At 42.5% G+C, this 27,407-nt stretch overlaps 1 protein-coding gene across 2 annotated transcripts in view; it reads right to left on the bottom strand.

Annotated features, from left to right (window-relative positions):
- The window catches only part of SRFBP1 (serum response factor binding protein 1), a 142,611-nt gene that overhangs the window by 71,194 nt on the left and 44,010 nt on the right, over positions 1 to 27,407 (bottom strand). For both annotated transcript variants that reach the window (XM_019555257.1, XM_019555258.1), the window contains exons 2-3: positions 27,164 to 27,252; positions 22,306 to 22,378 (exon numbers count right to left, since the gene is read on the bottom strand). In XM_019555257.1, the coding sequence (XP_019410802.1) occupies positions 22,306 to 22,378; positions 27,164 to 27,252 (162 nt within the window). The remainder of the gene's footprint in view (positions 1 to 22,305; positions 22,379 to 27,163; positions 27,253 to 27,407) is intronic.

Raw genomic sequence — 27,407 nt, 5'->3', positions numbered from 1 at the left:
CAGCTGATAGGACTGTGTAAACTTTTGTTGGGTGTTTCATTTCTAAGTTTCTCAATACATCTCGAGCTTGAAACAGTGAAATCAAAACAAACCAAAAGGCTTTGAAACAGCTTGGAAATAAAACCAGGGCACTGGAAACATTTTGAAAGTTTTGAAATGTTTCGAGTTTCAAAGCCTGGTTTGCTTTGGCTGCAGCACCAGTCCCACATGTAATCCCACATAGAGATGTGAGGGCCCGTGCCCCCCGTGAAGGAGTATGGCACAGCACCACAGCCCTCCCGGGGGCACAGACCCCCAGATCTGAACGTGGGATGCCAGCATGCTGCCACTGCCAGCTGGGGCCAGTGGCAGCAGCAGTCTTCCTGGAGCTCAGCATGGGTTGTGCCCAATACGTGTTCCAGCTAGCAGCAGCTTACAGGTCTGGGCTTTCTCCAGTCATGACTCTGCATGCATGCATGCATGCAGTTGCTGGAGGTCATCAGGTGCCTCCTACCCTCCTTTCACCAGGGAGGTTTGCAGTCCTGGCATTTCCTGGGACTGCTGCACCAGTAGCAGTCCCACCGGGCCTGCCTACCCCAGCACAGTAGTTTTAGATCATGCCCAGGACCTGGGGCTGCCTCTTTCCTCATAGCCCCAGCCCATACCTCCACCTTTGTCCTGGCACAGGAGCTCAGCAGGGAGATGTTCTTCCCCTGCTGGCTGGTGAAAAACTAAACTGCCGCTTCCAGCTCTGACAGCAGGTCATTAAATAGTCGTGAAAGCAACTAAAGAAAGGAAGTAAGTGCAGAGTGAGGAGGGTGGTACTCACTCCATCTGCATGTGGAGCTTGGGGAACCCTAGCAGTGGAAGGGTCACTTTCAGGAACACCAGCTGCTCCACCAAACCAGGATCCAAGAAGGTGCAGTGGGGGTGTCACAACATCCCCAACAATGCTGAACACCCTCTCACTAAGAACACTGGTTGGAGGACAGAACAGGTGTTCCCAGGCAAGTGGGCAGCTCCTGCCACATCTGGCTGTGGGTTGCCCAATAGGCCAAGGGGTTGCATTGCAGCGGTTCCACTTCCTCAGCAAGATAGGTAGCCACCCAAGCCTCCGCGTTACCTGCTAGATAGTGGGGTCTGGTACATCTGGACCCCAACATTGAAGCCATACCCTTGGCCCACATTGGCAGCAGCTGTGGTGGAGGAGAATGGCTGGTGCTTGGAATGCCGGCATGGGACAGTGGATCCCCCTCTTCCTCCTCCCCCTGCCTCCACCTTTCTGCCTCCTTGGCTCTCTTCACCAGTACCTCCATCCAGTGATAGAGGGTTTTGCTGCTGCAGATGCTCCCCTTCACCCTTGGGTTGCACATACCCACCAGCACATGGACCGTACTGGACTGTAATGGATCCAGCCATTTTGTGATGCTGTCCTTCAGCCGCTTCACCAGTACCTGCACTTCTGATGAAAGTGGTTTGCCCCAGCCAGGAACAGTGATCCCCTAGAACTTCTTCATTTGATTCTCAATCTCCTTCACTATGGGGATTACCTGGGCTAAGGAGGACATCATCAGTGCTGAGGCTTTCGGTGGCCTCGAGGAATGACTTGAGGACCACTAAGATCTGGGAGATGGTATCCCACTCAGTTTGGTTAAGGGGGCCACTGATCCCAATCTCCCCGAGCAAGACCATCTCATGGATGGCCTTCTATTGCTCCATCAGTCTTTCAAGTATCAGGTACGTAGAGTTCCATCAATCGCCACATCCTGCATGATTTTGTGCTGTGGGATGCTCAGCTCTGCCCGTTTCTCCTGCAGCATCTTGCCCCTCTTGATGTTCAGATGGAAGTAGCCTACCACCTTCCTGCATTTTGAAATGAGCTGGCTGGTCATGGTAGTGACGTCACCATCACCAGGAACCCTGTTCCCCTCCAAGGTGCCCCTGACTATGAGGTGGAACTTATGTGCCACACAATGGATGCCAATGAAGTTGATGACCGCCTTGACCATATTGGCCGCGTTGTCAGTGACCATGAACCCGTGGGTGAGTTTGGCCTGCCCAAACAGCCTCTGGCACCATGGAGTTCATGACCACCATGATCTCCCTCGGTGTGTGGGACTCATCCATCACCTCTGCTTGAAGGAGAGCCTACTGACATTCTGACTGATTGCATCAGTGCCCTGTGAAGGAGAAGTAGGCATGATCTCCACCCCAGCTGGTCCAGATGTCTAGGGTGAAGTGTAAAGCTGCCTATGGCCCTGCCTTCCACAGCTCTGCCCTCAAGTACTCCCTGAATGCTTCATATAGGGAAGGCACCACTTTCCTACTAAAGGTGGTACACTATGATGGGGCCACGAGTACCACAAGCCACCTGAACTCTGGATGCTCAACAAAGGAGAAGGGCTAGCCATCCACAGCAAGCATCTCCCCAATGATCTGTGTGATCTCACTCACCTTGGGAATGTGTCCCTCTTTGTCCCCAACATTCCCCCACTGATCCCAGGTGGCCTGCCTCTGCTTGTGCTTCTTGGGGATTGGGGCTTTGGAGCATGAAGGGGACTTCCCCTTGGGCATGCTCTCACTGGTGCCAGGCTGAGGAGGAATAAGGGGAAGGGGGTACTACCTCCTGAAACGCAGCAGCATCACTGTGGTGGTAAAATGTTTCCCATCCTTGCCCCAGCTGATCTGCTTTTAGAAATACTGGCAGGGAGCATACCTGGGATCATTTGCTATCTCAAAATGATCTCACACTATACTACCCACCTTCTCCTCCCTCCTTAGCAGGCAAAGGCACAACAAACAGGAGGAACTGAGCCATCTGCCTCCACAACCTCCTCTGAGGTGCTTTCCGGAGAAGGAGACCTGCCTCTAGGGCAGGGTCGGGCAATTTTTTTGGGTGGAGTTTTGGCAAGCCATTGAGGGCCACATGGATAGGCAGCCAGAGGCAGATTAATATTGATTTTCTAAAATTTTTAGGGGCCCCACGGGCTGGATACAATGGCCTGGTGGGCTGTATCTGGCCTGCAGGCCACAATTTACCCACCCCTGCTCTAGGGGAACTTTGAGGGGTGTGGAGCACAAGCTCAGATTCCCCCTTCTTCCCTAGAATTTCCTTGGCTATGGCACTCAGGTCCCCTGCTTTCAGATCCAGCTCCTCTTCTGGCATTGGAAGGCTCATGCTAGCAACTGAAATTGGAGTGGGGAATGTCATGCTGCTGCTGCTGGTTGTGGTTCCTGGTGTTACTGGTGGTGCTGCAGGTGCAAACACAGCTCCCACCTCCTTGCTCCCACTAGCAGCAGATTTCTTGCTGCCAGGAAAGAGGGTGAGTCTATACATGGGGGTAGAGGGAGGGGCTTGCAGCTCTCCCTCTGCCCCCCCTGCCTTGGCCAGAAGACCTGGCATCTGCCTTTCCAGTGCGCTTCATGATGTTTGGTGTGCTGCAAAATGTGTGCATATCTGTGTGTAATATATGTAATATATATGTTGTGCTTTCCTGCACAGTGATGACACACTGTCAGGAAAACACAGATTTCTTTTTGCCAGGGGAAAAAAAAAGACAGGCTAACAGAAACAAATAAGAGGATTTTTGGGGAAGAATAAGATGAAAGGAATAAATAACAATAGGGATTGTAGGCAAGGGTAAATAGGAAAGGATTGGATAGAACTTGGTGGCAAGAGACTACCTACTACTAAGCTAGAACCCTTCAGACATTGCTGCTGCCACAGAGAGACAGACAGCTCACAAAAGGCACACAGATGAGTTCACACACAGCCTTATATGTTGTTTCTACATCCCTCCCCCAGAACACTGCAATTGTAAGGGAACTCAGAGAAAGATCACAGTCATTGGCCAGCTACAGATGTCAATATCAGAGGAGTCTTTCCACCCCCTCCTCCCTCTTTGCAAGTTCTGTTAACCTGCATGTCTGCCTTCTGAATCTCCGAATCTTTTCCAAATAGACCTGAAGGCTTCACTTCAATACGGAACTTTTAATAGGTCTCTTGATTCAATTCGGAGATTCAGCTGCTGAATTGGGCTGAATCTCCTTCAAATCAAATCAGCTACTGAAGCTTCGCACCGCCCTAATGCTTACTTGCATGTTTGTTTGTTTTTTAAAACCCCAAACTACCAGAACAACACATGCCCATACAAACCAGAAAGGATACTACTGGATTAGGTAGTTCTTGTAGATCAAAGATTGTTAGTGAACAACAATATGATGCCAGGGCGCTGAAGATATTGGTACCTACTTTTTCTAGATAAGGGTTCTGAGACCATCAAAATAACCTGATCTTTAATGGTGGTGCATCTGTGCCCACTAAGTTGGAGAGAACACATCTGACTATGGCTGGTTGAAGGCAAGATAACCCTGCCTACATAACTTGTTTAAGACTAATATGGGTGTTGCAATCCATACTACAGCACACTGCACAAAATCCAAGGCAAAGAATCTTAACCACAAATTGTTTTAAGATGCTACTGGTTGCAGGCAATCAGAAGTGAACTTGTCATCACTAGGGATGAATGCAGTTAAACAAGGGAAATAAACAGGGTCTTGTCACATACGCACCTGCACCTTAACGTGGCAGGCATAAAAAATATGACAGCTTAAGAGAACACAATGTTGTGTATTGCTCTAGAATACATGGTATATCTGGCATAATAAAAACAAGATATGACTTCCTAATATTTCCTTTCTACCCCAAGTACTCACATGCCAACATGTTGCATAATCAAATCAATTTTATTAACAAGCTAAAACAGTAGTTTGAAAAGCCTTGTAAAATAGTTTTAAATCACATAAAAAATGCAATGTATGAAACTGTTAACACATGTGAACACTACAGAAAGTGGAACTGTATGTTAGAAGTCCAATTGCTTTCCTTCTTCTGGTTGCACAGGAAAAAAAGTGAATAGGAAATACGTGACCATTTCGGTTGTTTTTTTTTAAGTGGGTCACAGCCCATACAAATCCTGAAGTGCCTGCTGCTGCAGAATGTGGTAAGAATAAAAGAAATTCCATGGTTACTGGCAGTGGGACTGTTGCAAGTGCTGGAAGCTGCAACCTTATCACGCTTAGGATGTACAGTCACAAAAAACAGTCTTCCTACTCTGCTTGGTTTTGCTCCCTCATTTTCTGGTTTGCTTGAAATACTGCCTGATTATTCCATCCTCTCTCTGCTTTCTCTCTCCCCGGGTCCCAACTCATCCATCCTTCACTGTTAAGTCAAGCAATCATTTGGTCTACAAACAAAATTGCCTTGCATTTCATTTTGTAGGCCACTGAGTCTTTTTCTTCTTTCATGATCATCTAAGGATCCCTCCTCTCCAGGAAACTAAAGCTAGCAGCATTAGAAGGTTCTGCCAAGCCCAGGGAATGGTAGTAGTGTTCTGGGGTGAGGGTGAGGTTTGTCCATGGGGGGTGGGGAGAAGCAAGTTCCCTGTTTTATATATTATAAAGCCATTGATTGAAACTTATTAACTCGGTATGCCTTTATAACATTAGCATGTCCCTGGTCTGAAGTACATCTGTTCAAAATTGTGCAAAAGAAGAGTGAATATAATTTTTCCAGGCTACTGCTGCAATCCTGCCCATCTGTTCAAAAGATCGCTACCAGTATCATGATGTACAGCTCACATGGTTGAAGTGGAGAGGGCCTGTCCATTACAGGGGAAGAACCTGGAAGTCTGTCCTACTCAAGAATTCTCTTAGGATTCGTTAAGTTTTTCCTATTTGAAAAATTCTCGAGCATTACCTGCCAGGTTGTACAGATGAGGTGGCAATGAAATCCCAGCAGACATTAAAAGAATGCTGAATAGCTGGAGATGCTTAAAAACAGTAAAATAGGTTTCCCTTGTCTCCCCAGTATTTCATTACCATGCCCATTGATACAACCATACCCAGCTTTGGCATTTTCCAGATTTTTCAAGTTTCTGACTCCTGGGCACTGGGAATCTAGTGCAGGGAGTGCCACCATCTCATGCCTACTTCTCATTCTTGAGTGCCCACGTAAGAAGCAGGCAGGGGGCTTGCTGCACTGCTTCATCAGCTCAGCTCCCCAGCATGAGGAAATGAACAGAGGCAGCAGTACTGGAAACCCCCTTTCCACTTTTCACTTTAGAGGCTCCAGTGTGACAATACACTGCTCCACTCCTGGATAGGTCCAGCTTGGCAATACACATGCTGATTCAAAGTCTATGGAGCCCATGGTTCTCCCCAGAGTAGCACAGCAAAACCCTGATCCATTCCTCACATCAGAGTCCTGGGGTGTGCAGAGGGAGCTTTGGTGTGAGGCTCAGCCTGTTTAGGGGAAGCAGCACCATCCCCCTTGCTGCATTTCACTTTGGAGTCTGCAGAGTACGAAGTGGGTAGGGGGCTTTTCTTCACTGCTCCAGCCCCCTCTCCTCCTCCCCCCAGGAATGGAAGGACTACAGAAGCCCTTACTTTTCCCAGACTGGGATCACCCAGGCCTTGGGAAGGAACAAGGAAAAGGGGAGAGGGGGCAGTTGCAGAATGAACACCTGTACTGCTTCCTCTTCTGAAATGAATGCTTCTACACAGCCTTATTATGGCCAATCTAAGCTTTCTGGGATGATACTTTAACACTAGTAATGGTGTTTCTCTGCAAGAGTCTAATACTTAAACCATTACACATAGCAGCAATATGCTGAAATATGTACTTATGCACATTAAGCCTGAATTCTCACCTTAGATTCTCTTTTTCCTTTGCTAATCAATTCCAACTTAGCACAAATAATTCAAAGGTGCCCTTGTTTCCCCTTGTTCAGCTGCCACTTGGTGAAGGTCAGGGCATCCAAACAGCTTTAAACCTTAAATGAAGCTAAGAACACCTCACTCCATACCATCCTTCATAAAATTTTTGTTGGTTATAACCAGAAAGCATCTTCCAGTTATGCTATAGCTTCCCTTGTAACAAAGATGGGGATGCCACCTACCTGGCTGCAACTCCTGGCTCTTATTTCTTCCCACTGTGTGGCATGTTCCATGACATGTCAACACCCCATCCATTTATGCTCTTTTGCCTCTCCAATGCCAGAATCCCCTCCCAAATGAAAAGATCAAAACAATATCTAATCAGAAACCCATCTTGCATGACTACGAGCTCATGGTGAGAAGCAAATCAAACACTTCATAATAAAAAGAGCAGGTAAGTGGGAAGCAGACTTGTTAGTGCTATATTTACCTTTCAGTAGAAGCTCTTTAGGTTCCGAATACACTTTTTTCATTAGCAAGTAACCCACTCAATCTCCACCAGGGCATAATGTGGGTACTTACCACATTCCTTGCTGTGCTCTCATCAAGTGTAATCCTTCAGCCAGCAAGGCTGGATGACATCTCCTGTACTATTTGGCTGAGATGACTCAAGTACAGAAGAAACAGTACAGGTCTTGTGAAATAAAAGGTCAATCATCAGCTATGTGCATAGAAACTAACAGGTAGCTTCTAATGCATAGGAAGCAAGAAAATGTCATAGCTGGAAAATACAGGTCTAGGTACCTGTGGGTTGACACTGGAGAGCTAGCAAAATACAAGTTCCAATACTCAGGCTCTAATTATGTTCTTGCTACAAAAGGAGGGAACTTAGAGCCTTTCTGATAAAAACCCAGAGATCTACCTTTGACCCCCAAGACAGGTTCAAAGCACAAATGTACACATACAAGTGTCTTGCAAAGACAACTGTATGAAACCAAAATAAAATACTGGGTAAGAGTCCAGAGAAACTGGAACACAGACATTCTCAAAAACAAAAACACCCCCACAAATCAAAAGGAGACACTCACTCCCAGATTTGAGGATATCATACTTAGCATAAGTTTAACTGGCAAGAAGCAGTACTTTTTAGTTCAATTTGTAAATTTTCCAAAGCTTATGTAAAAATGTGCTTTGGCATTTACAGCTGACAAGAATGCTTATAAAGGTTTTGATGCTTTACAATTTCAGACTCTGCTACACTATCAGGTTTTAAAAGGTTCATCTATCTGAGGCTGATAATGCATCTTGGCTCTAAAATCTTTTCACTGATATTTCCAAAGACTTTTAACATGTCCTTTCATACGAACAACATAGCAAGTTATGGTGCCTTGTATGAAGCAAACTATGCAACATGTTTTTGTTGGAAACGTTTCCCAGGAAGCAATAGAAAACTAAAGCAAAACAGCAACTAAGAATGTCAGTCACAGCTCTAACAAAATAATTTGCAGTCAAACAACTGAAACCTAGGCTACAGAGGTGGAAGAATCAAGCCAAAGGAAAAGCTACTGTTAGAAGAAATTATAACAATAAGGATAAAAAATATTTGTCAATGTAAACAAACAAGCAACCCACCTCTTCCCTTGACTCCTACACACAACCCACACACCAGAAACTAAAACAAGTAAATAATGGAAGAAGAGCAATAACTCTTGCTTATGACTGCCCACAGTGATCTACTCCTTTCAGACAAGAGGCCTTTTCTCTGTCATGTCAGTGACTCCACCATTGCTTTCATGGACTCGGAACTTAATTCTGTTGCCAAGCCAAGAGATATTAAATCAACCCTGAATTTCAAGCTTACTGTTCGCACAACGCTACATGCAAGGCTGGCTGGCAAAAACTTGAAAAGATGACTTGAGTCTATGTCTCTCAAACTACAGCCTCGTTCATTCTTTAAATCTTCTCTTTGTTGTCTCTCTCTAATTTATTTTTCATTTTTAAATCTTATCTTAAAAACTTTTTCTATTTATCTTACTGACTACCTAAAGCATTTTGCAATACCGAGTACAGAACATAGCCTATGAAATAACTGTACTAAGTCTATGGCTTCCAATAACACTTGGGGAAAATGGAGAACTCCATATTTTTCATTTGAGCCATCATCTTGCTATTGATGATTCACCATTAACTACTGCTCAGTGACAGTAACTTGAACTCATACATTTCTCTTTTTGGATAAAGAAGGAGCCTTTACCTTTCTCCCATTTCTCCAATACAGATTAGGGCTGGCATGATGGTAAATTGACTGGGCAAATATTATCAACTGAGCAGTCAAATGACTGTATATTTTCTGGCTGGTCAAAGCTTTTAGCAATTTTACAAAAAAACCCCTACTTTTTCTGTAGTTTTCTTGACAGAAATATGATTTTAAAAATTGTTTTTGACACATTTCTTACTGGAAAATTTGTATTTTTTCCTGTGTATTATTTGAACCTACTGGCAATGTTTTACAACTTTTGTCTGATATTTGACTGGTCAATTGACTGCACTGTATTACACATAATCCTTCAACAAATAATTCTGGGTAAGAGGCAACATCTACCTACCTTAATGAACTGATATTTTATAAGAAAATATTCAGGGATAAAAAGGGAAACCCAAACCAGTGCCATCCAAAACTGCAGTTACACAATATGTGTACATGTTATTGTGTTACCTTTCTCCAGGTATGTAAAACCATTAATGCTTTGTGTCTCAATTTCTGCTAAAAAGCTGAAGATTCAGGAGATAAGCTACCTATGTTCTGATGAGTTTTATCTCCAGACATTTCTGTGTAATGAAAGCTATGTTGTTACATATTACATTTTTAAACAGGAAAAAGAGCTATTCTGCATATTATAACTATAATCCATATTGACAGACTATTTTAAAAACATCTCTCTTACCAGCTCGTCATTTTTGTCTAAAAAAGTAAATCACTTAAAAATGAAAGGCAAGCAAGGATCATTCTGTTCTTTCTTCCTTCTCCATGGTTTATATAGTTCTGGCAAAGTGAAGTCAGAGGAATCCAAAAACAGTGTTCTAGTCCAATAGCTCTGAAAACTCCTGCAAACAATTAACCCAGTTCTTGCATCCACGTAACTGGAATTTTAACTACTGTCATTTCCCCCATAAAGAAGCAAATGCCTATTGTTTGAAAAGTGAAATAGTAGTACTTCTCTTTGACAAGTATCTGCAGTAGTAACCCCTTCTTTAATTCTCCAGCATTTCTAAAAAATATATGCAAACACCAAGGATCAAATGTGGTTCCAAACTAGTCAGGTAATTTATTCTATGAACAAACCTGCTGTATGTAAAAATGTTCCTCCCTACACCAGTCAGTACAAAAAAACTCTCAGGTTTCAACATTGTTTAACCAATGGCTATTAAATAAAATAACTTAAAAAAAAGTAGATAAATCTTAAGGTAGCAGAATATTTGTTCACCTTTGGGGATGAGATAATTATCCCTAACACAATGTAATGACAATAAAATCAGGATGCTGAAAGATACTCTTTATTGTCTGAAATGGTATTAAGAAACAATGTTACCATTAAATCTGGAAGGTTGTAAACTCATTTCAGAGATTACATGCAGTCTCTCTTTTTCATTTTACAAAAGTGGAAAAGTCCTAGGGAAGTAAGTGCAGTGGTGGATGTGTGAATAGCCAGAAGAGGATATTAAAAAAAAAGAGAAAAAAGAAAAGGCTTCAGAACTACTGCTGCCTTGTAATATATATATTCAAAACCACCATAAATTCAGGGCAATATTTAGGTTTCAATTTCAACCCTTCTACTACACTATATTGAGATTTGTTTGAATGTGCATGTGAAATATTATTACTCTCTTAGAATTAGATATACAAACTAATTTAAAAACTGTATATTTGGAGAGAATTTTTGGAGGTAGTACAAACGTGTACAAACACAAAAATCTCAAATAAACTTTACTTGTTAACACTTAATTACATTCCTCATATGAAGGTTCTGATCCTGAAAAGGGCAGAGCTAGTGCAAATCTCCTCCAGTTGAATGGTGAGAGCCTAATTCAGCAAGGAAAAACTAAAATGTTTAAATGACATAGGTAGGTCAAAAGTGAAAACAAAATTTCAGAAAGCAGCGATGGCCAGAATGCAAGTATGCAAGATCCGGTCAATTACAAAATGCAGATACTAAAAACAGATGAAAACCAATTATATTTAAGGTCAATTAAGTATAGATAATCTCTAGAAATTAAATGATTAAATAGGCTGAGTATTGAAATCCAACCTCTTCCCCCCTGACTTTTTCCTGGGAGAAGACAACTCAAGTAATTGTGAGGTAAATCTTGTACAAAAGAAACAAGGGCTCCAAGGAACAAGAGTTCCAGCTTTTCATGACACAGCATATATGGAGTTCTGTTATGCAATGGAACAAAAGGGAATACAATAGAGATTACACATTATTTTGATTGACATTTTAGTTTTAAATGTGAAGCACTGGAAAGATGTTCTCAGTGTTATTGTTTAGCTTGTTGAAGGGGAACGGTAGTCTGCCTCAGGTTTTCTGGTACCTACTAGTTCTGAAAGAGTAAAATGACTACCTGCTGAAGTTTGGAAGAAACCCCGCAGGATTAATACAGTCTTTCTATAGTCTCTTGAGAAAGCTGCATTTTCTTTAATCCAGAAATTAATTAAAATTAGCTTTGTTAATCACTATTCTGTAAGTGCTAAATATTATTATACTGTATTAGTCTAATATTTTTTATTTGTAGAGAGAATTTATACATTGCTGGATTCCAGAAAGCACACTTGCTTTCTAGGTTCTAAAATGGCTAATTTTTTTTAATACTCTTATGTTTTTTCCCTTTTACGTTTCCTTTCGTTGCCCTACCTTCTTTAGATTTTTTATCCTTAGCTTTGCTGTATTCCTCAGACATGGCTGCATAGAGAGATGCAATGAAAAATACATTCTTTACATATTTTTACCTGGCAGCTATGAAGGGACTCTAATGAACTAAGCTGTTCAACTGCATGGTTACGTATGCCAAGGTGAGAGGTGGAGAAGTCCGAGCAGAAGATCTTGAAGTGAAATTAGAAGCAAAGAAGAAAATGGAAAAGAATATTAATTAATGCAAAAAGTAAAGGAAAGCCAGAAGGGAAGCAATAGACAGCTTTAAAATAGATAGAAACGTACACCTCAATTCAAATGGCCCGTTTTTCAAAAGACCATCAGCACAACCACCTAAAACAGTCATAGTCAGTAGAGCTTGAATTAGTTCTTGAGGTTGAACAAATCTTTCTACAATGCTGGATTCCAAACTATAGAGCACGCTCTGCTCACACATCTCTTAACAGTATACATTTTAAAAAGAGAATCAATAACTGAAAGTGAGTAAAACCTAGCTAAGCTTGTGTAAAACATTTTTTCTTGAAATACTACTAGGCATATACATACTGTATTAATGCATGCCATTGTACTTAACTATCATAGGAAACCAGGGCTGGAAGAGACCTCATGAGGTCATCTAGTCTGGCCCCCTGCCCAAAATACAATTACCCCTGACCAAACCACCCCAGCTAAGAGTTTGTCTAACCCGTTCTTGAAAATTTCCAGGGATAGAGATCCCACAACTTCTCTAGGGAACCTGTTCCAATGCTTGATCATTCCCATAGTCAGAAAGTTCTTCCTAATCTACAACTTGCATTTCTTCTGTTGCATCTTGAAGACATTGTTCCTAGTCCTGTCCCCTGCAGCCACAGAGAATAGACTATCTCCATCCCAGTCATAATCCTCAGCCTTGGCTGCACCCACAATGATGAAGAGTTCACAATTTTCACTGAGTTTTTCCTGATATTCAATCTAAACCTATTTTTATGCTACTTCAAACCATTGGTCTATGACTTACTCACTGCAGCAAAAGAAAAAAAAGTATTTTCCCTCTTCTTTATGGCAGCCCTTCAGGTGTTTGAAGTTGTCCTCTCAAGTGCCTTTTCCACAAGTTAAACATACCTAGCTTCTTCAGCCTGTCCCTGCATGACTTGTCTTCCAAGCCCTTCATCATTTTCATTTCCCACCTCTGGACCCTAACTTTTCCACAGCATTTTAAAAAGGTAGAGCCCCAAAACTTAATACAATATACTCTAGGTGAGGTCTGACCAGCACAGAGTAGAAAGGCATTGTTGCTTCCTGTGTCATGCATCCAATGCTTCTATTCATGCATCTCAAAACTGCATCTACCTTTTGTGCAGCTGCATCACTCCGTAAACTCATACTGAGTCTGTGATCTACAAAGACTCCCAGTACTTTCTCTGTAGTGCTGCCATCCAACCAGGTGTTACCAATTTTGTATCTGTGTTTTTGAACATTCTTCCTCATGTGCCCCACCTTGCATTTGTCAGCAATGAACTTCATTCTGTTAGCTCCAGCCTAGTTTTCCAATGTGTCAAGATCCTTCTACATATTCACAATCTTTCCCAGTGTTAGGTTGCCTGCAGACTTGCTCAAGTAGCTCTAATTCCCAGCATCCAAATCATTAATAAGCATGTTGAACAGCACTGGGACCACAACAGACCCCTGTGAGACTCTACCCAAAGTCTCCTGCCATTTGGTGTGGGCCCATTTATGATTATTACCCTTTGCTTGCAGCTATTGAGCTGAATGTCTATCCACTTCATAGTAGTTTCATCTAGCTCACAGTTCTCCAGTTTATCAGGTGGTCATGTGGAAGCTTGTCAAAAGTCTTGCTGAAGTCCAGATACACTATATATCCACAACATCCCTTTTATCCACCCAAGTAGTTACCTTGTGAAAGATGGAGAACAAGTTTGACACAATTTGTTCTTAGCAAAACCAGACTGTACACTTGTGATCAGCCTTTCCTCCTCCAGATGCATGCATATGGACTTCCTTCGGATATGATCCAGTAGCTTCCTGAGTATTGAGAAGAGGTTAACTGGTCGGTAGATCCCAGGTCCTCCTTTTTGTATTTGCTTAAAGAGGGCCACTATGTTGACTCATTTCCAGGCCTCTACTGTTTCAACCCATCTTCCAAAAGTTCCTGAATATCATTGCCAAGTGCTCAGAGATCTTCTCTACCGGTTTCTTCAATACTGTGGAATGAAGTTCATCAAGCTCTATTGACTTGAATTCATTCAGACACATCAAAAGCTCTCTGATGGTCTTTGCTACCTCATCCCTCAACTTGTCCATTTCTTTATGCAAATAATTTTTATTAGGCTTCTGGTTGCAGCCTGCAGCCTATTTTTTTTGTGAAGAGTGAGGCAAAATAGCTATTGAGCTCTGGCCTTTTTTCCAGTGGACCCAAAGTTTTCTTGGTCTTTTCTTGACCATATCATACTTACAGAACCTCTTTTTGACTTCCTAAACCCACCTCACCAGTGCACCTCATTCTTTATCCTTGCCTTCCTGATTTTGTTTTTGCTATTTCCTGGTATGTTTCCTTGTTACCTGCCCTTTTCCATTGCCTGTATACTTTCCTTTTGCATTTGAGATATCCCAGAAGCTCCTTTGTGCAGTCACACTGGTCTCTTACTATTTTCATGAACTTCCATCAGAAGAGTTTCTTGTTGGGTTCCCAATACTGTGCCCTTTAGAGGCGTCCAACCCTCCTGGGTACATTTATCCTTCAGTCTGTCTTCTCATGGCACCACACCTATTAACTCCTTTAGTTGGCTGAAATCAGCCTTTTTTGACATATAGTGTCCTAGTTTGCTGACCTCATGCTTTTCCAGTCTCAGGAACTGGAATTCTATCATACAGTGATCACTTCCTCCCAAGTTTTCTATCATCTTCACATTCTCCACCAGTTCTTCTCTATTGGTCAGGACAAGATCCAAGACATGATTTCCTCAGTTGTATGCTCAACCATCTAGAAGAGAAAGCTGTCCTCTGTACAGTTTAGGAACTGGCCTGACATTTTGTGTTTGGGTATATTGTTCTTCCAGCAGATGTCCAGAAAAATTGAAGACTCCCATCAGTACCAATCTCATAGCTTTTGGATGGATCATTTTGTCACCTTCTTGAAGAGTGTCTCATCTACCTCCTCTGCCTGACTTTGGGATTTATAATAAATCCCAACCATTATATTTGTGCTACATCTTTCATCCAAATACATTCTGATTAGTTATCTTATTCCTCCCAAACCAGGTAACAAATACATGTCAAAAACACATGCAAGGCTACACCATCAACTTTTCTCCCAACCCTGTCCTTCCAAACAGAGCATAGGCCTCAGTGTTGATATTTTAGTAATAAAAGCCATCCCACCAGGTCCTGTGATACCAATCAGATAATGGTTCTTTTTACAGGCTGTGACTTCCAGCTTATCTTATTTATTCCCCAGATTTTTCACATTTGTATACATACATCAAACATATTTTGCATTTTGACCTACTTGTTTCCCTTTTGCGCCACTCACTGCTGTCCTGTGGCTCTCTGGCTCTTTTCCATCATTGAGGTGCTTCTTCCAGACCTCTCCCCTTTGGATCCTTTGCTTTGTTGTTGTTCTTGTTCACCATCTCCTATGGAACCTAATTTAAAGCCCTCCTTATGAGATCGGCTAGAGGATGCCCAAAGATACTCCTTCCAGTTCTGTTCCAATAGATCCCTTCTCTTGATAGAAGTCCTCCACCCCAGATAATCTGCCCATTGTCAAAGAATCCAAAACGTCATGTTGGCACCACCATCTCAACCACGTTTACTTCTATGATACAATGGTCCCAGCTTATGTCCTTGTCTTCTGCAGGGAAGATTGATGAGAACATCACTTGGGCTCCAAGTTCCTTAACCCTACTGCCAAGAACCACAAAGTCATCTCTGATCTGCCCAGTGCCATTCCTGTTCCATGAATACTTCCAGAGACAAGCAAGAAAGGGTAGTGGCCTGAGGGATGGATGAGCTCTAGCAGTCTTCATGACATCCTGAATTTGCACTCCAGGCAGACAGCTCACCTTCCAGGACCCCAAATTCAGATGACAAATTGGTGCTTCTGTCCCCCACAGAAGGGAGCCACCAACCATCACCACTCTTCTCTTCCTTCTTGGGGAAATGGCTTCAGAGTCCCTATCCCTGGGGCCCTGCAAGTCCTGCACTCTAGACTGCTGAGTCCTCGGGGTTCGTCTACAGATGTCCTCACCTCAGCCTTTTCCTCAGCTGTTCCATCACAGAGTACTTTAAAGTGTTTGCCGACTGCAATTTGTTCCTCTTAAATTCTGGGCATCCTCCTTCTTCTAGTAGTCGCATGCTACCTCTTCTCTTTTACCTTTAGCCTCTCCGTAACTCCTGTCCAGGTTATCTTCACTTTTCTTAATAAAATTCAATATGGATAACTCTGCTTTCAATCTTTTCCTCCAAGGCAGACACCAGCTTATGCTTAGTGCAGAAAAAGTGGTCTTGACTCTCTGGGAGGAACACAAAAAGGGCATATCCAGAGCAAGTCAACTGCTGACCCAATTTGTGCCTCCTTTGTTCCCTGGAAGATACCTAGGCTGTAAACCAAAACAAACCCACACAAGCTGGATCAGACCAACAGGTCTAAGGACCCTGGAACCCACCCCCTCTTCCCTCCACTGGATCCATGCTGCATGCATCCTGGAGCAGCTGGGACAGACACCATGCTACATACAGTGCTCCTGGCAGCTGGTCCAAGACTGTGCTGTATACACTGCTGAGCCCAGACTGATGGGATGGGGTGGGTATCACGTATGTTCCCAGAAGAGCCCAAATGGGCACTGCAGACAGCATGCATTCTGGGTCCTGCCCACATGGTCAATCAGGTTTAATTCATACCTGGGGCAGCACTGGGGACTGGATAATGGGGTTCTGCAAGCTGGATGCAGCCCATGGGCCGTATGTTGCTCCTGCCCTTAGCACAGTGTTTCCTAACTTTTTCCAGCCCAACGCACACTTACAATAATAAACATTTTCTGCAGCACACCTGTTAAGGCATTCCCCATCCTTATACCTATTGCAGTTCATTGCCATGGCAAAATTTTGCAGCACACCTGTTCATTTCTGACAGCATATTTTTTTGTTGCAGCACACTGGTTGGGAACCACTGCCTTAGCAAACTCCCTTTATTTGCTACCCTCTGTCTGCAAGGTGTTGCTTTTTATAAGGCTGCCTGTCTCCACTGCTCAATTAGCTAAACCAACACCGAAGGGCAAACCCTGTCAATCAGTTACTCCAGAGGGAAGTAAAAAAAAGCACTAATGAAACACTCAGGCACCAATCAGACACTTGGACAGTGTTATTGCCGAGCTAGTTTCCCACAGAAATTCCATCAGCAAACCCCTTTCTGTTTGTTGACACATACATGTTTCCTCTGGGACTGTATAGATCAACATAAACTTCTCCTTGTTAAAAATAAGAAGGAAGAAATATTAATATTATGTTAATGTCTAGAGCAGTGGTTCTGAACCGAGGGTACACGTACCCCCAGGCAGTACGTGAGATATTTCATACATTGTCCAACGCAGGTCAAAGGGCCTAAAAAAAGTCTTGACAATTTGACACTGCTGTAACACATGCACGCGCGTGGGATTATACATAGTTTGACATAAATATTAATTTCCCATTGAAAGGGGGCACATGAAATCTCACTCCAAGACCAAGGGGGACATTGACTGAAAAAGGTTCAGAACTGCTAGTCTACAGCAAGGGTTGGCAGCCTTTGGTAAGCCTGCCAGAGCATCATTGGGTAGAAAATGGTATTTAGAGGTTTGCTTTTGGGAACCGGCTTGTAGGTAAAGTAGATATTGCCTTAGAGAAATGATCATGGGGTAATGGCAAAGGTTAATTGATTTTTAAAGCCTGTTTGTGATAGTTTCCTTCAAGGCCACACAGACTGGGAAATTAAAGACATGTACTACACTGTTCCATAACATGAGGTAATGTGGCATTAGGTCACAGTACCCAACTGCAGAGCCCTTGAGATTTCTGGCTTTGGTGAACAGACCAAATTAAGATGTGTATATGTGATGGGTTTCTTGGAACAAAGGAATATGCCGACAAGACAGAATGGTATGAAGACCACAGGAAAGCCAATCAGCTATGCCCAGAGATGAAGAGTCATCAGAAGGCAAAAAGAATACAAAACAAGGGATTTCAGAACAGCAAAAGGTCCCTTGAGAGGGGAACCTGAGGCCACCATGGACAAAAGGCTAGCACCAGCCCGTCTGACCCACCCCATGGGCAAGGGATGGGGGAGAAGGCAGAGGGGCCCCTTGGTCTTTGACCTCCAGGCTGCTGACATCCGACATTCAAGAAAGAACTTCAGAGTGAAGCTTGCGTACTGGCCTGATGTACCTTCCCTCTGTGACTTAGGACCAGTAGAGATAGAATTGTTTGTATTATTCTTATCTGCTATCACTGTATATCAGTAAAATTTGTCTGTAATTGAGTGGAGAGGTCGTGGTCAGTCTGAGGGTTTGTGTCCACAAGGTATCTGGGTCATAAATCCAGCGCCAACAGCGTGGCACACGAAGTGAAGCCATTTTGATCAGCATGTCACAGCTGGCCCGGGCTCTGGGCAAGCAGCTCTGGAGCCCAGGCTGCTTGCAGCAGGTGGTGGGGAGGCTGCAAGCAGTTACACCAGAATCCATGGAGCCCCAGATCAACTTGTTGCTGGCACTGGGTGCACATTCACCTTGAGGTAGATTGTGGGGAAGGGGCCAGGGCTGCACTGCCACAAGGGTTGGGCCTCTCACAGCTCCCGACATCTGCCCCAGCACGCCAACATATTACAAGTCTAGGTTTCTGCAGGGGGTTGACACTTTGTCCAAAAACGTTGCTGACTCCTGGTCCAGAGTCTCTTTTCTCCTTTTTGGGTGACACTACCAGGGCAACAGTGATTTGAAATTCCCCCTCCACACATACCCCTTCCCAATATCTTTTAATACTGAAGATATCCTGAATGACCCTGGTCTTTGAAAAACATCACTCAGATGTGAAGGAATTCCTTTCTCCAACTTAATTGGAATCAATTTAATTCCAACTTAAATAGAGCCTAAACTTTCACATTTCTTTTTTTTCAGCTGTTTCCATTCTGTATTAATACTAGATCAAAGAGACTCACAACCCTATGTCAACTTGTCAGATTATACATGCAGATATTTGCCAAAGAGCACTGAGACACTCTCTGACCTCAGATGTGGTGAGATCAGCCTCTGAGACATGCTCCCTGGGTACCCTTGAGCTTTAGGGTTGCATTTAGGCCCCAAGCCACTCCCTGCCACCTGCTGCTTGACCACAGAACCAGATGAGATGTGCAAGAAGCCATCTCCTTGGGCCATGGTCTTGCCAGTTCTTAGTGGAGGGAATTTTGCAAGCAAGAAGAATCACACCCTTATCTGATCTTATGCTTAGAAAAGATGGCTGCCCTGTCTGTGGAAGAGGCTTGTCTTTATTGTCAGATGTTCTCAAGTCACAGTTATACATGACAATAAAGCGGATTAAAAGGATAACAAAAAGATTTATTATAAAAAGCAAAAGCAGACATAAGAAATCAGTAACAACATGCTGGGATACAGACAGAGATAAAAGAATAAACAAGAAAATATCAGAACAGTAGCCTGTTCTTATCCTGCATTAAATATCCAAAACTTCATTTCCTACCCAGTGCAACAGATTAGGAAGCAGTTTCAACCTCTGATGTCTTTTTCAACATGTCTTGCAATTCTTTTTCCCCATCAGCTTCTTTAATCAGCCTGCTTTAATTAGGTTGAAGGACTCCTGTGTTTCCCTAGTCTCAGAAAAACTGAAGACAACCCCATGCTCTTCAGGAAAAGCTTAAGTAAAATTTCTTATCTGGCTATTTACATGCATCACCCATTGGATTCCTGGGGGGCCCACACTATGCATATAACTTCCTGCACCCTCTCCCCCCTGAAGATGCACATTTACCAGAGCAGAAATCTTTCCTGATCTAACTGACTCTAAGCACCTCCCGTTAGATTTGAGGCATGTCCCCCAAAATTCTGGCTCCTGGCTTTCACTTGTTTTTTCACTACAGAAAAATAATTGAGCAATTCTACTCCTGCAAAGAACTCAAGAAGACTACAACAGGTCAAAATGTTTTTAACACTATGGATTCTTATTTGAAACCTTTAGGTTTATGTTGTGCAACACATTTGTATACCCAACAGTATTAATATTGTATGGTATCCCATGGCATCCCTGAAGGATCTCAGGGCATCCAAGTGGATCACTGCATGACCCTGATTGAAAATCACTGCCATATTTGTTCCTACAATGCCAAACTATACTTCTGAGTGTGACGGAAAAAAATTAGAAATCCAATCCTCTCCACAGATAGTAAAAAGCTATATAAAACTCTGTTGCAGGTCACGTTTCCTTCTAGACAACAGCAGTAAGTGTTGTGGGAAGTATTAGTCCCAACTGGTGGATGGAAATATACTAAGCGCCTCTCCACATGTGTAGGTAAAGGCACAATGGGATCTAAAGCATGATCCACCCAATCATGCCTCCTGTCATGCCACACATGCAGGGCAGGAGACGCAACTGGGATTGCACATAAGATCCCACTGCGCCTTATCATTGGTGCAGGGGGAGCCCAGGAATATGATCCTGGGCTCCCCTTGCACCGGCTCTCAGCTATGAATCCTGCATCCACTGGGGCTCATAACAGGGGGCAGCACTGGCCACCACTGCAAGCCCCACAGACAATAATGCTTGCAGGGGGAAGCAGCACCAGCAATGCTACCACCACTGTAGGACCTACCACTGCTGGCAGGAGGTGGTGAACCCCTGTGGCTTGGAGCCCCTCAGTTGACAGGCCTCCTTCACATTACAACCTTTACCTACGTGTACAGCCATACAATTGCTTTAGTTATTTAGAAAGAAATGCAAAAATCTATATCAAACGCAATTACTTCAAGTTAATTTTTAAAAATATATTTAAAGCTCCCTATATCAAACTACAGAGTCTATAGTGCTTGTGTTCACCAAAAAGCATTAGCTAGTAAATCACCTGATTCCACAGCTTCAGTTTTACAGCTTCCAACAGATAGGGTAGGAAAATCTCTATAAAGCAAGATGGTCAATGGCTTAACTAGCATAGTTAAAATATGACCATGTTTATTGCTTTTCTCTGTTTATTATTTCTGAACTATTAATGAATGCCAGAGAACCAGCTGGCATAGACTTCAAGCATCTACTCCAGGAAAAATAGCATACAGGCTAATATCAGCTTCCCAATCTGTGTAACAATGCATTTTTAAGTAACTGTCTAGGGGAATTCACAACTTTTTTTTGCACTATCTAGTCACTGTAAACGACTCACTATGTTTGGACATTCCTTTGCATGACACTTTCTTCTGCCCCCTCAATTGACAGTTCCATGGGAAGTTTTTTTTTTTTTTTTTATGGTTCCTACATTTCAGAGTAACATTTAAATTCTCTCTGTTTTCAACTCCAAGGTTGAAGACAGAAGGAATTTGAACTGTACTTTGAATTGTAAAAGCATTGCGTGGTGGGTTCAGAAGTATGGGATTCTTCTGAAATGACTCACCTGACACATTTTTTGATTGCTGTTCCATTTTATAATGTTGCCCTATATAAACATTCAGTTGCTTATATGGGAGAGGCTGGGGTTTTTTTCTGTTTCTTATTTATCTGTCAAGGCTGTCTGGTTTTGAATCAATTGCGAGTTACAGGGAATGCATCTAGCTAACTCCTATTAAATAAAAAAAAAACTCCAATTAAACTCCAAAAAATATCCTATTTTTGCCTGACATTATACAAAGCCTAGAGACTCTTGAGAGATCAGGAAGGACAGCCACAAAAAACCATTGTGATAAATGACCTAAGCAAAATAGAAGTTTAATGATAACCTAAAATGAAAATATAGATTTCTTGGCATTGACATCTTATGCTCAAACCTAAAAGTTAGAATTTGTAATTCAAAACAATATTCATAATTGAGAAAGTTTCCATGAAAGTTAGTACAATCATCTGTACAAATGCTGTGTTACATTTTTGTTATAAAACAGCTCCTAGAAATAAAATGAGGTTTCAGAGTAAGAGAACTAAAAAGACATGAACATTATGTTAATGAATGGCTAAAGAGAAAAAGTATGATTCAATATTTCTAGTCAGTCTGTTGCAACTTGAATTTCAACAGCTACTATACAGCTTTAAAGCTGAAAGTAAAATACTGCACCATGCAAAAATTTATAGATTTGGCAGAAGGAGACTATGATGTCAAAAAAAAGGACTGCCCTCCACAATCCTGAACAGCATATGTACTTGAATTCCTATCCTTGTAACTGTTACAGTAAAAACTTTGGGCACAGAGCATTTCTAAATAAATACAAAGTTTAGCTTGGCAAGTCTTACATTCAAATTAGTCTAAGATCTTGACAGATATATTAAACAAACATGGAAATATGCAAATATTCTTAGTTGTTCCACTACAGTAATATACACAGCCAAACTGCCCTAGGAAAGACTTCAGGTAAATCTTTTCACACCCTATTCCAAGAAAATGGGCAAAGGTTTGTGTTACTAAAGTAAGAGACACTAAATTTTAAATGTGTATATATGACATTACCTTCATAGCATGGATTTCTTCTATTAACCTCTGTGCTCGCCTTTGGTTCTTTAATACCACATCTTCTGAACCCCTGTAGATAAAATATACTGTTTAACTGAATAACATGCTGATATACAATTATTTCCCCAACAGAAATGTATAGTTACCATTTGCACCAAACTAAAAGTCATAATCTTCATATGATCATTGCTGTTCAAACATTCATTTGTTGCACATAAAAATTCAACATGAACAACTCTGACAAACATAAGAAACTCTCAGTTGTCAAAAGACTTGAAATGCACAGAAAAGTTTTAAGATCTGGCTGAAACATTTTGGTAAGGTTTTAATTTTTTGTTTTGCGTTTTTTTAACATCAGAAAATTCTGTAGTATCTTCTCTGTGCATTGCTGACTTAAAAGCAGCATCTGGTGAAAGCTAAGATGAGCAAGTTAGATAACAACTCAGTCAAACCAGAGAACAGTTGATGGGCTGAATCACTAACTTGCACTAAATTGAGTGAAATTTGTTTAAAGCACACCATAATTAAGTTCTAAGTTCTCTTATACAGGAAATAATACAATCTTAAGTGGAGGAAAATTCAAGAATATCTCCAAAATAACTTGCTATGATACAGCTGAAAATTAAATACCAAACTTTCACATTGTCTTTCTCTGCAAAACGTACAATAAAATGATTTAATTCCAATATTTTAAAACCTAAGGCTAAAAATCAGTGCAAAGGGGGAAAGGGCGGGGGGGGGGGTGTTACTCTTCCCTCCCTCCCCTTTCCCACTGACACGGCAGCCCAGCAGCCCCTGCTAGGCTTGCCCCCGCTGCTCGACTGGTGAGTGGGGAAAAGCCTGGCAAAGGCTTCTGTGCCCCTGCCAAGTAGACCCTGGCTAGGGTCCCATACTGGTGGGAGAGGGGAGGGAGAGAGGATTAAACTCCCCTCCCTCCCCAACCTTCACCTCAGGGGGCCAGTGTCTGATCATCTCCATCTCTGTCCCCACCATTCAAATAACGAGCATGGAGGGGGAAAACCCTGGCAGGGCTGCTGCATCCCTGCCAGGGAAACCCCAGCTGAGGTCCTGTGCTGGTGGGAGAGGGGAGGGAAGGGGGATTAAATCCCTCTCCATTCCTCCTCCTTCGCCCCAGGGGTCAGCCCAGGGTCTGGCTATGTCCCCCGTCCCTGAGTGGGAAAAAGCTTGGCAGGGGCTGCAGTCCCAAGCAGGGTTTCTCACCCACACCCCAATGTCTTCTCAGCCAGCCAGAGCAATGATAGTGCTTTGGCTGGGGAGCAGAGGGGTGGGGCCAACCCTACTCCAGTGGAGCAGACAGCCCAGCCCAGTGCTGCAAAGCAACTTGAGATGCTGGGAGACTACGAAGTAAGTTAAACCAGGAAGGGGTCTGGGACAGAAGTTCCTTAAACTGGTTTGACCTAAATCAGTTCAATCTGGTTCAATCTACATTCAACCAGGTCCATCTTAAACCAGTTTTGGCCATTTTGAAACTGGCTTATGTGCACTGAACTTCTGTTCCGTTTCAGGCTTAAACCAGTTTCTGATCACTTAAAACAGTTTGTATGCAACTTCCATTCCTAGCCAATGTGAAAAAAGAACAGGAAGTGCAGCAGGAGGCCAGAGAAACTAACTAGTCAGCTCTACACGGAGATGAAACTCAGAAGGAATCCTATGAGAAGTGGAAACTGGGCCACAATACTAGGGAAGAGTATAAGAGTATCACATGAACATGCAGGGATTTTTTTTTTTTTAAATCAGAAGGTCAAAGAATGGTTTCAGGTGTAATAAGGATTCTAACAAGAACATAAGAAGTGAAAAGACAACTGAGTAATGGATAATACAGATTAGGCTGAAGTATTTAATGCTTTTTTTACTTTAGACTTTACAAATAAGATGACAAGTGCAGTTGACAGCAAGGTCAGGATAAGAGATAAGCAGCTCAAAGTACTAAAAGAACAGGGTAGACATTACTTAAGAGAAACTAGATGATATAAAGATGGATAAGCTTAACAGGATGCACCCTGAAATACTGAATGAACTAGCTGAGATAACTTCAGAACCATTGGCTATTCTCTCTGAAAAGCTTATGGAGCTGGGATAGAACAACTGTATGCAAAAGAGAAACTGAGCAACGATTGGCTTTTCTACGGTATGGTAGCAAAGAAATTAGGGGTTACAGTGAATGATTAGCTGAATATGAGTCAACAGCATGCTCGCTCCAAAAAAAGCCAATACTGTGCTACATACCGTGCAGTATACTGTGCTATAAGAATAGCAGCATCACTTGCAAATCAAGGGAAGCGATTCTTCTGCTCCTATCTGGAATTGGTGAGGCCTCACCTGGAGTACTATGTCTAGTTTCGAGTACCACAGATCAAGAAGGATGTGGACAGATTGGAGCGACAAACAATCAGAGGCTATGATTTATGAGCGTGTAATAGGGGCCCTACCCCATTAGCGAAAGAGATAGGAAGCCAGGGATCAGCTGGCCTGTTCCAGCCTCCTGGACAAACTGATAGTGGCAGAAGGCCCTTTAATAACATGGCTGCCCACCCCAGGTGTGGCCAGTGATTGACAGGCCTGGAGCAGAAGTAGTGGGTCAGATGACCCAAAGAAGAGCATATAAAGCCCAGGGCCTGAGGCAAGGGAAGGGGTCTGGCCTTGCAGGCTGCAAGAAGCAGACCTCCAGGAAGGAAAGGAGCCTCACTGGCTGAGGAGGAAGGACTCCAAACTGCAGGGAAGCTGTAAGGAAGCCTCTGTACCACCAGGCAGCAGAAGATAAGTATTTTGGGACCTTGTGTTGCATGTCACTGACAGAATATGGTGTTGACCCAGAACTGGGGAACCCTTTGTTTGAGAGCAGATGCTCATATCTTTTTGTTTGTGTTTAAATACCAGAGGAGTGGGTTGTGGCTGTAGGTGCAGAGGAGGCCACCAAGAAAGGTGCCAAGGGCACTCCCAGAGCCCCTGAGGGGTAAAACCAAGGCTGAGGGGCCCAGAGCTCACAAAGAACTGAGCTGAGACCCAGGAGCCTAGGGTCCTGGGACAGTGGGCCTCAACTAAAGTTGGCCAAGGCCCGGGGGTCTTTGGTCCAGACAAGGACCTGAGACCTGAAATCCTCCTCCCCCGCACTGCCTAGGTGGAGCCTCCTTGCCAAATTATAACAGTAAAGCATGACAGGTGAGACAACAGGCCAGGATCCTGAGCAGGCAAACAAGGCAGGGTCCAGGCAACTGTTAAGGAGTGACTTCACTTCCCCAGCACTGGACCCACGAAGAGAGGGAAATCCCGAAAGGTTTATTATTTTGACTGACGGAGAAAACTGAGGCAAGATTTCATAACCATCTTCAAATACCTGGAGGGAGGTAAAAAAGAAAATGGAGACTAATTATGCACATGTGAAAAAAACTTCCTTCTGTTAGTTTTGTTGAAGTGTGAAACTCACTGCCACAAGATGTTTTGGTAGCTGACAATTTAGTCAGATTCAAAAAAGGATTGGACAAATTCTTGGAGGAAAGGTTCAGCAGTAGGTATTAAGCAGGGGTGTCAGGTCTACAGCCTTTGAATGAGAACTTCTTAGACGTTAAAAGTTGGAGGCTCCAAGTGGGATTCATACAGTGGAGCGGTCATACCCTGTTCACTCTCCCTTTTGACCTAGGACACCGGGCAAGATGGACCTGTCGTCTGACCCAGTACACGGCAATTTCTATGTTGTACTTATGAAACAGACTATTTTCTGTGGCAGCACGGGGCAGAATAAGGAACAATGCTCTTATATTCCAACAAGGAAAATTTAATTTAGATATTAGGAAGAACTTTATCATTATGGGTGGTTAAGCACTGAAACAGGCTATCCAGAGAGGTCACGAAATCTCCGTCCTTGGACATTTTGCAGAGTCAGTTAGACAGACACTTGACTGTGATGATCTTGCCTCAGCAGGAGGTTGAACTAGATTATCTCTTGAGGTCCTATGAACCCAACTATGCTCTGATTCAGCAGTCTTTAAAAATTTCTCTCTTAGCATTCTAGAAAAGATTAATTACAAGATAAATCCCTCGGAGTCCCAATACAGGCAAGCCTGGCTTAATGCTCTTAATTGGTTTCTGAAAAACTGAGTGTTAAGCGGAATAGTGTTAAGCAAAACCAATTTTTTTTGATGAACCAAGATGGCAACACAAACTGGTGCTAAACTGCACAAGGCTGCATGTCACCAAATGCTATAACAAAATTCACTGAGCGCTAACTGGAATCGGGTATCAATGTAAAATGAGCGTTACAGTAAAATAGCACTAAGCAAAACAGGGTTAAGCAGGGTTGCCTGTTTAATGCATATTTACACTTACTGAAACTCACTCTGCCACAATATTGCAAGAAGCTGTGCTAAGAAAAGCAACTGCAACTTACTTTAAACAATACAGTGATCTAAAAATTCAAGGTGTGATTTTCAAAAGTGTTTAACTGAGTTCAAGACCAGGACCTGGGCTCCTAAATTACTAACCAATTTTAAAAATCCTATCCTAAGTCTCCCTTTAGATTTGTACTATTTTAGGCTATATTAAATAAAGTTAAATGTTGACATAATTAATCAATAAAACTTGTTACATCTTACTTTATAGTTTGCATCTATTCATAAAGCCTAATGCAAGTCCAGATCCATTCTAAAAGAATATAATGCTCTTAAAAATATTTTAGGATCTATTCAATCCTATCCAATATAATCAATACTTAATCACAACTTATAATCATTTTAAACAGTTATTGTGTTTACTTTTAGAGAGAATCTTTTTTGTCTATTTTTATGTAGGTCAAGTAAATTGATTTCAAACATCTAGTAATATTTAATATTAAACTAACTTTTTTAACTTCAGCTTTCCGATGTGTCTTGTTAGCCGGCGAATGGTTAGGACTCTGGCCCTCTTCACCTCTTTTCTCAGCTTCACCACCTATTCAAAAGAGTAACAGTATATTAGAAAGTTACTAAAAACTAATCAGTACCCTGTTATGCCTTTGCCTTTAATAAACAGGTTGAATAAGGAGAAAATGTCCTGGAAAACAATTCACGCCCTTTCTTAAAAAAGAAAAAAGCAAGCATGTGTGT

The sequence above is a fragment of the Crocodylus porosus genome, unplaced genomic scaffold (assembly GCF_001723895.1).
Source record: "Crocodylus porosus isolate Cpor-Errol unplaced genomic scaffold, CroPor_comp1, whole genome shotgun sequence".
Classification (NCBI taxonomy): Eukaryota; Metazoa; Chordata; order Crocodylia; family Crocodylidae; genus Crocodylus; species Crocodylus porosus.
The sequence above is the reverse complement of the archived record's forward strand: the minus strand, read 5'-3'. Positions and strand labels throughout refer to the sequence as shown.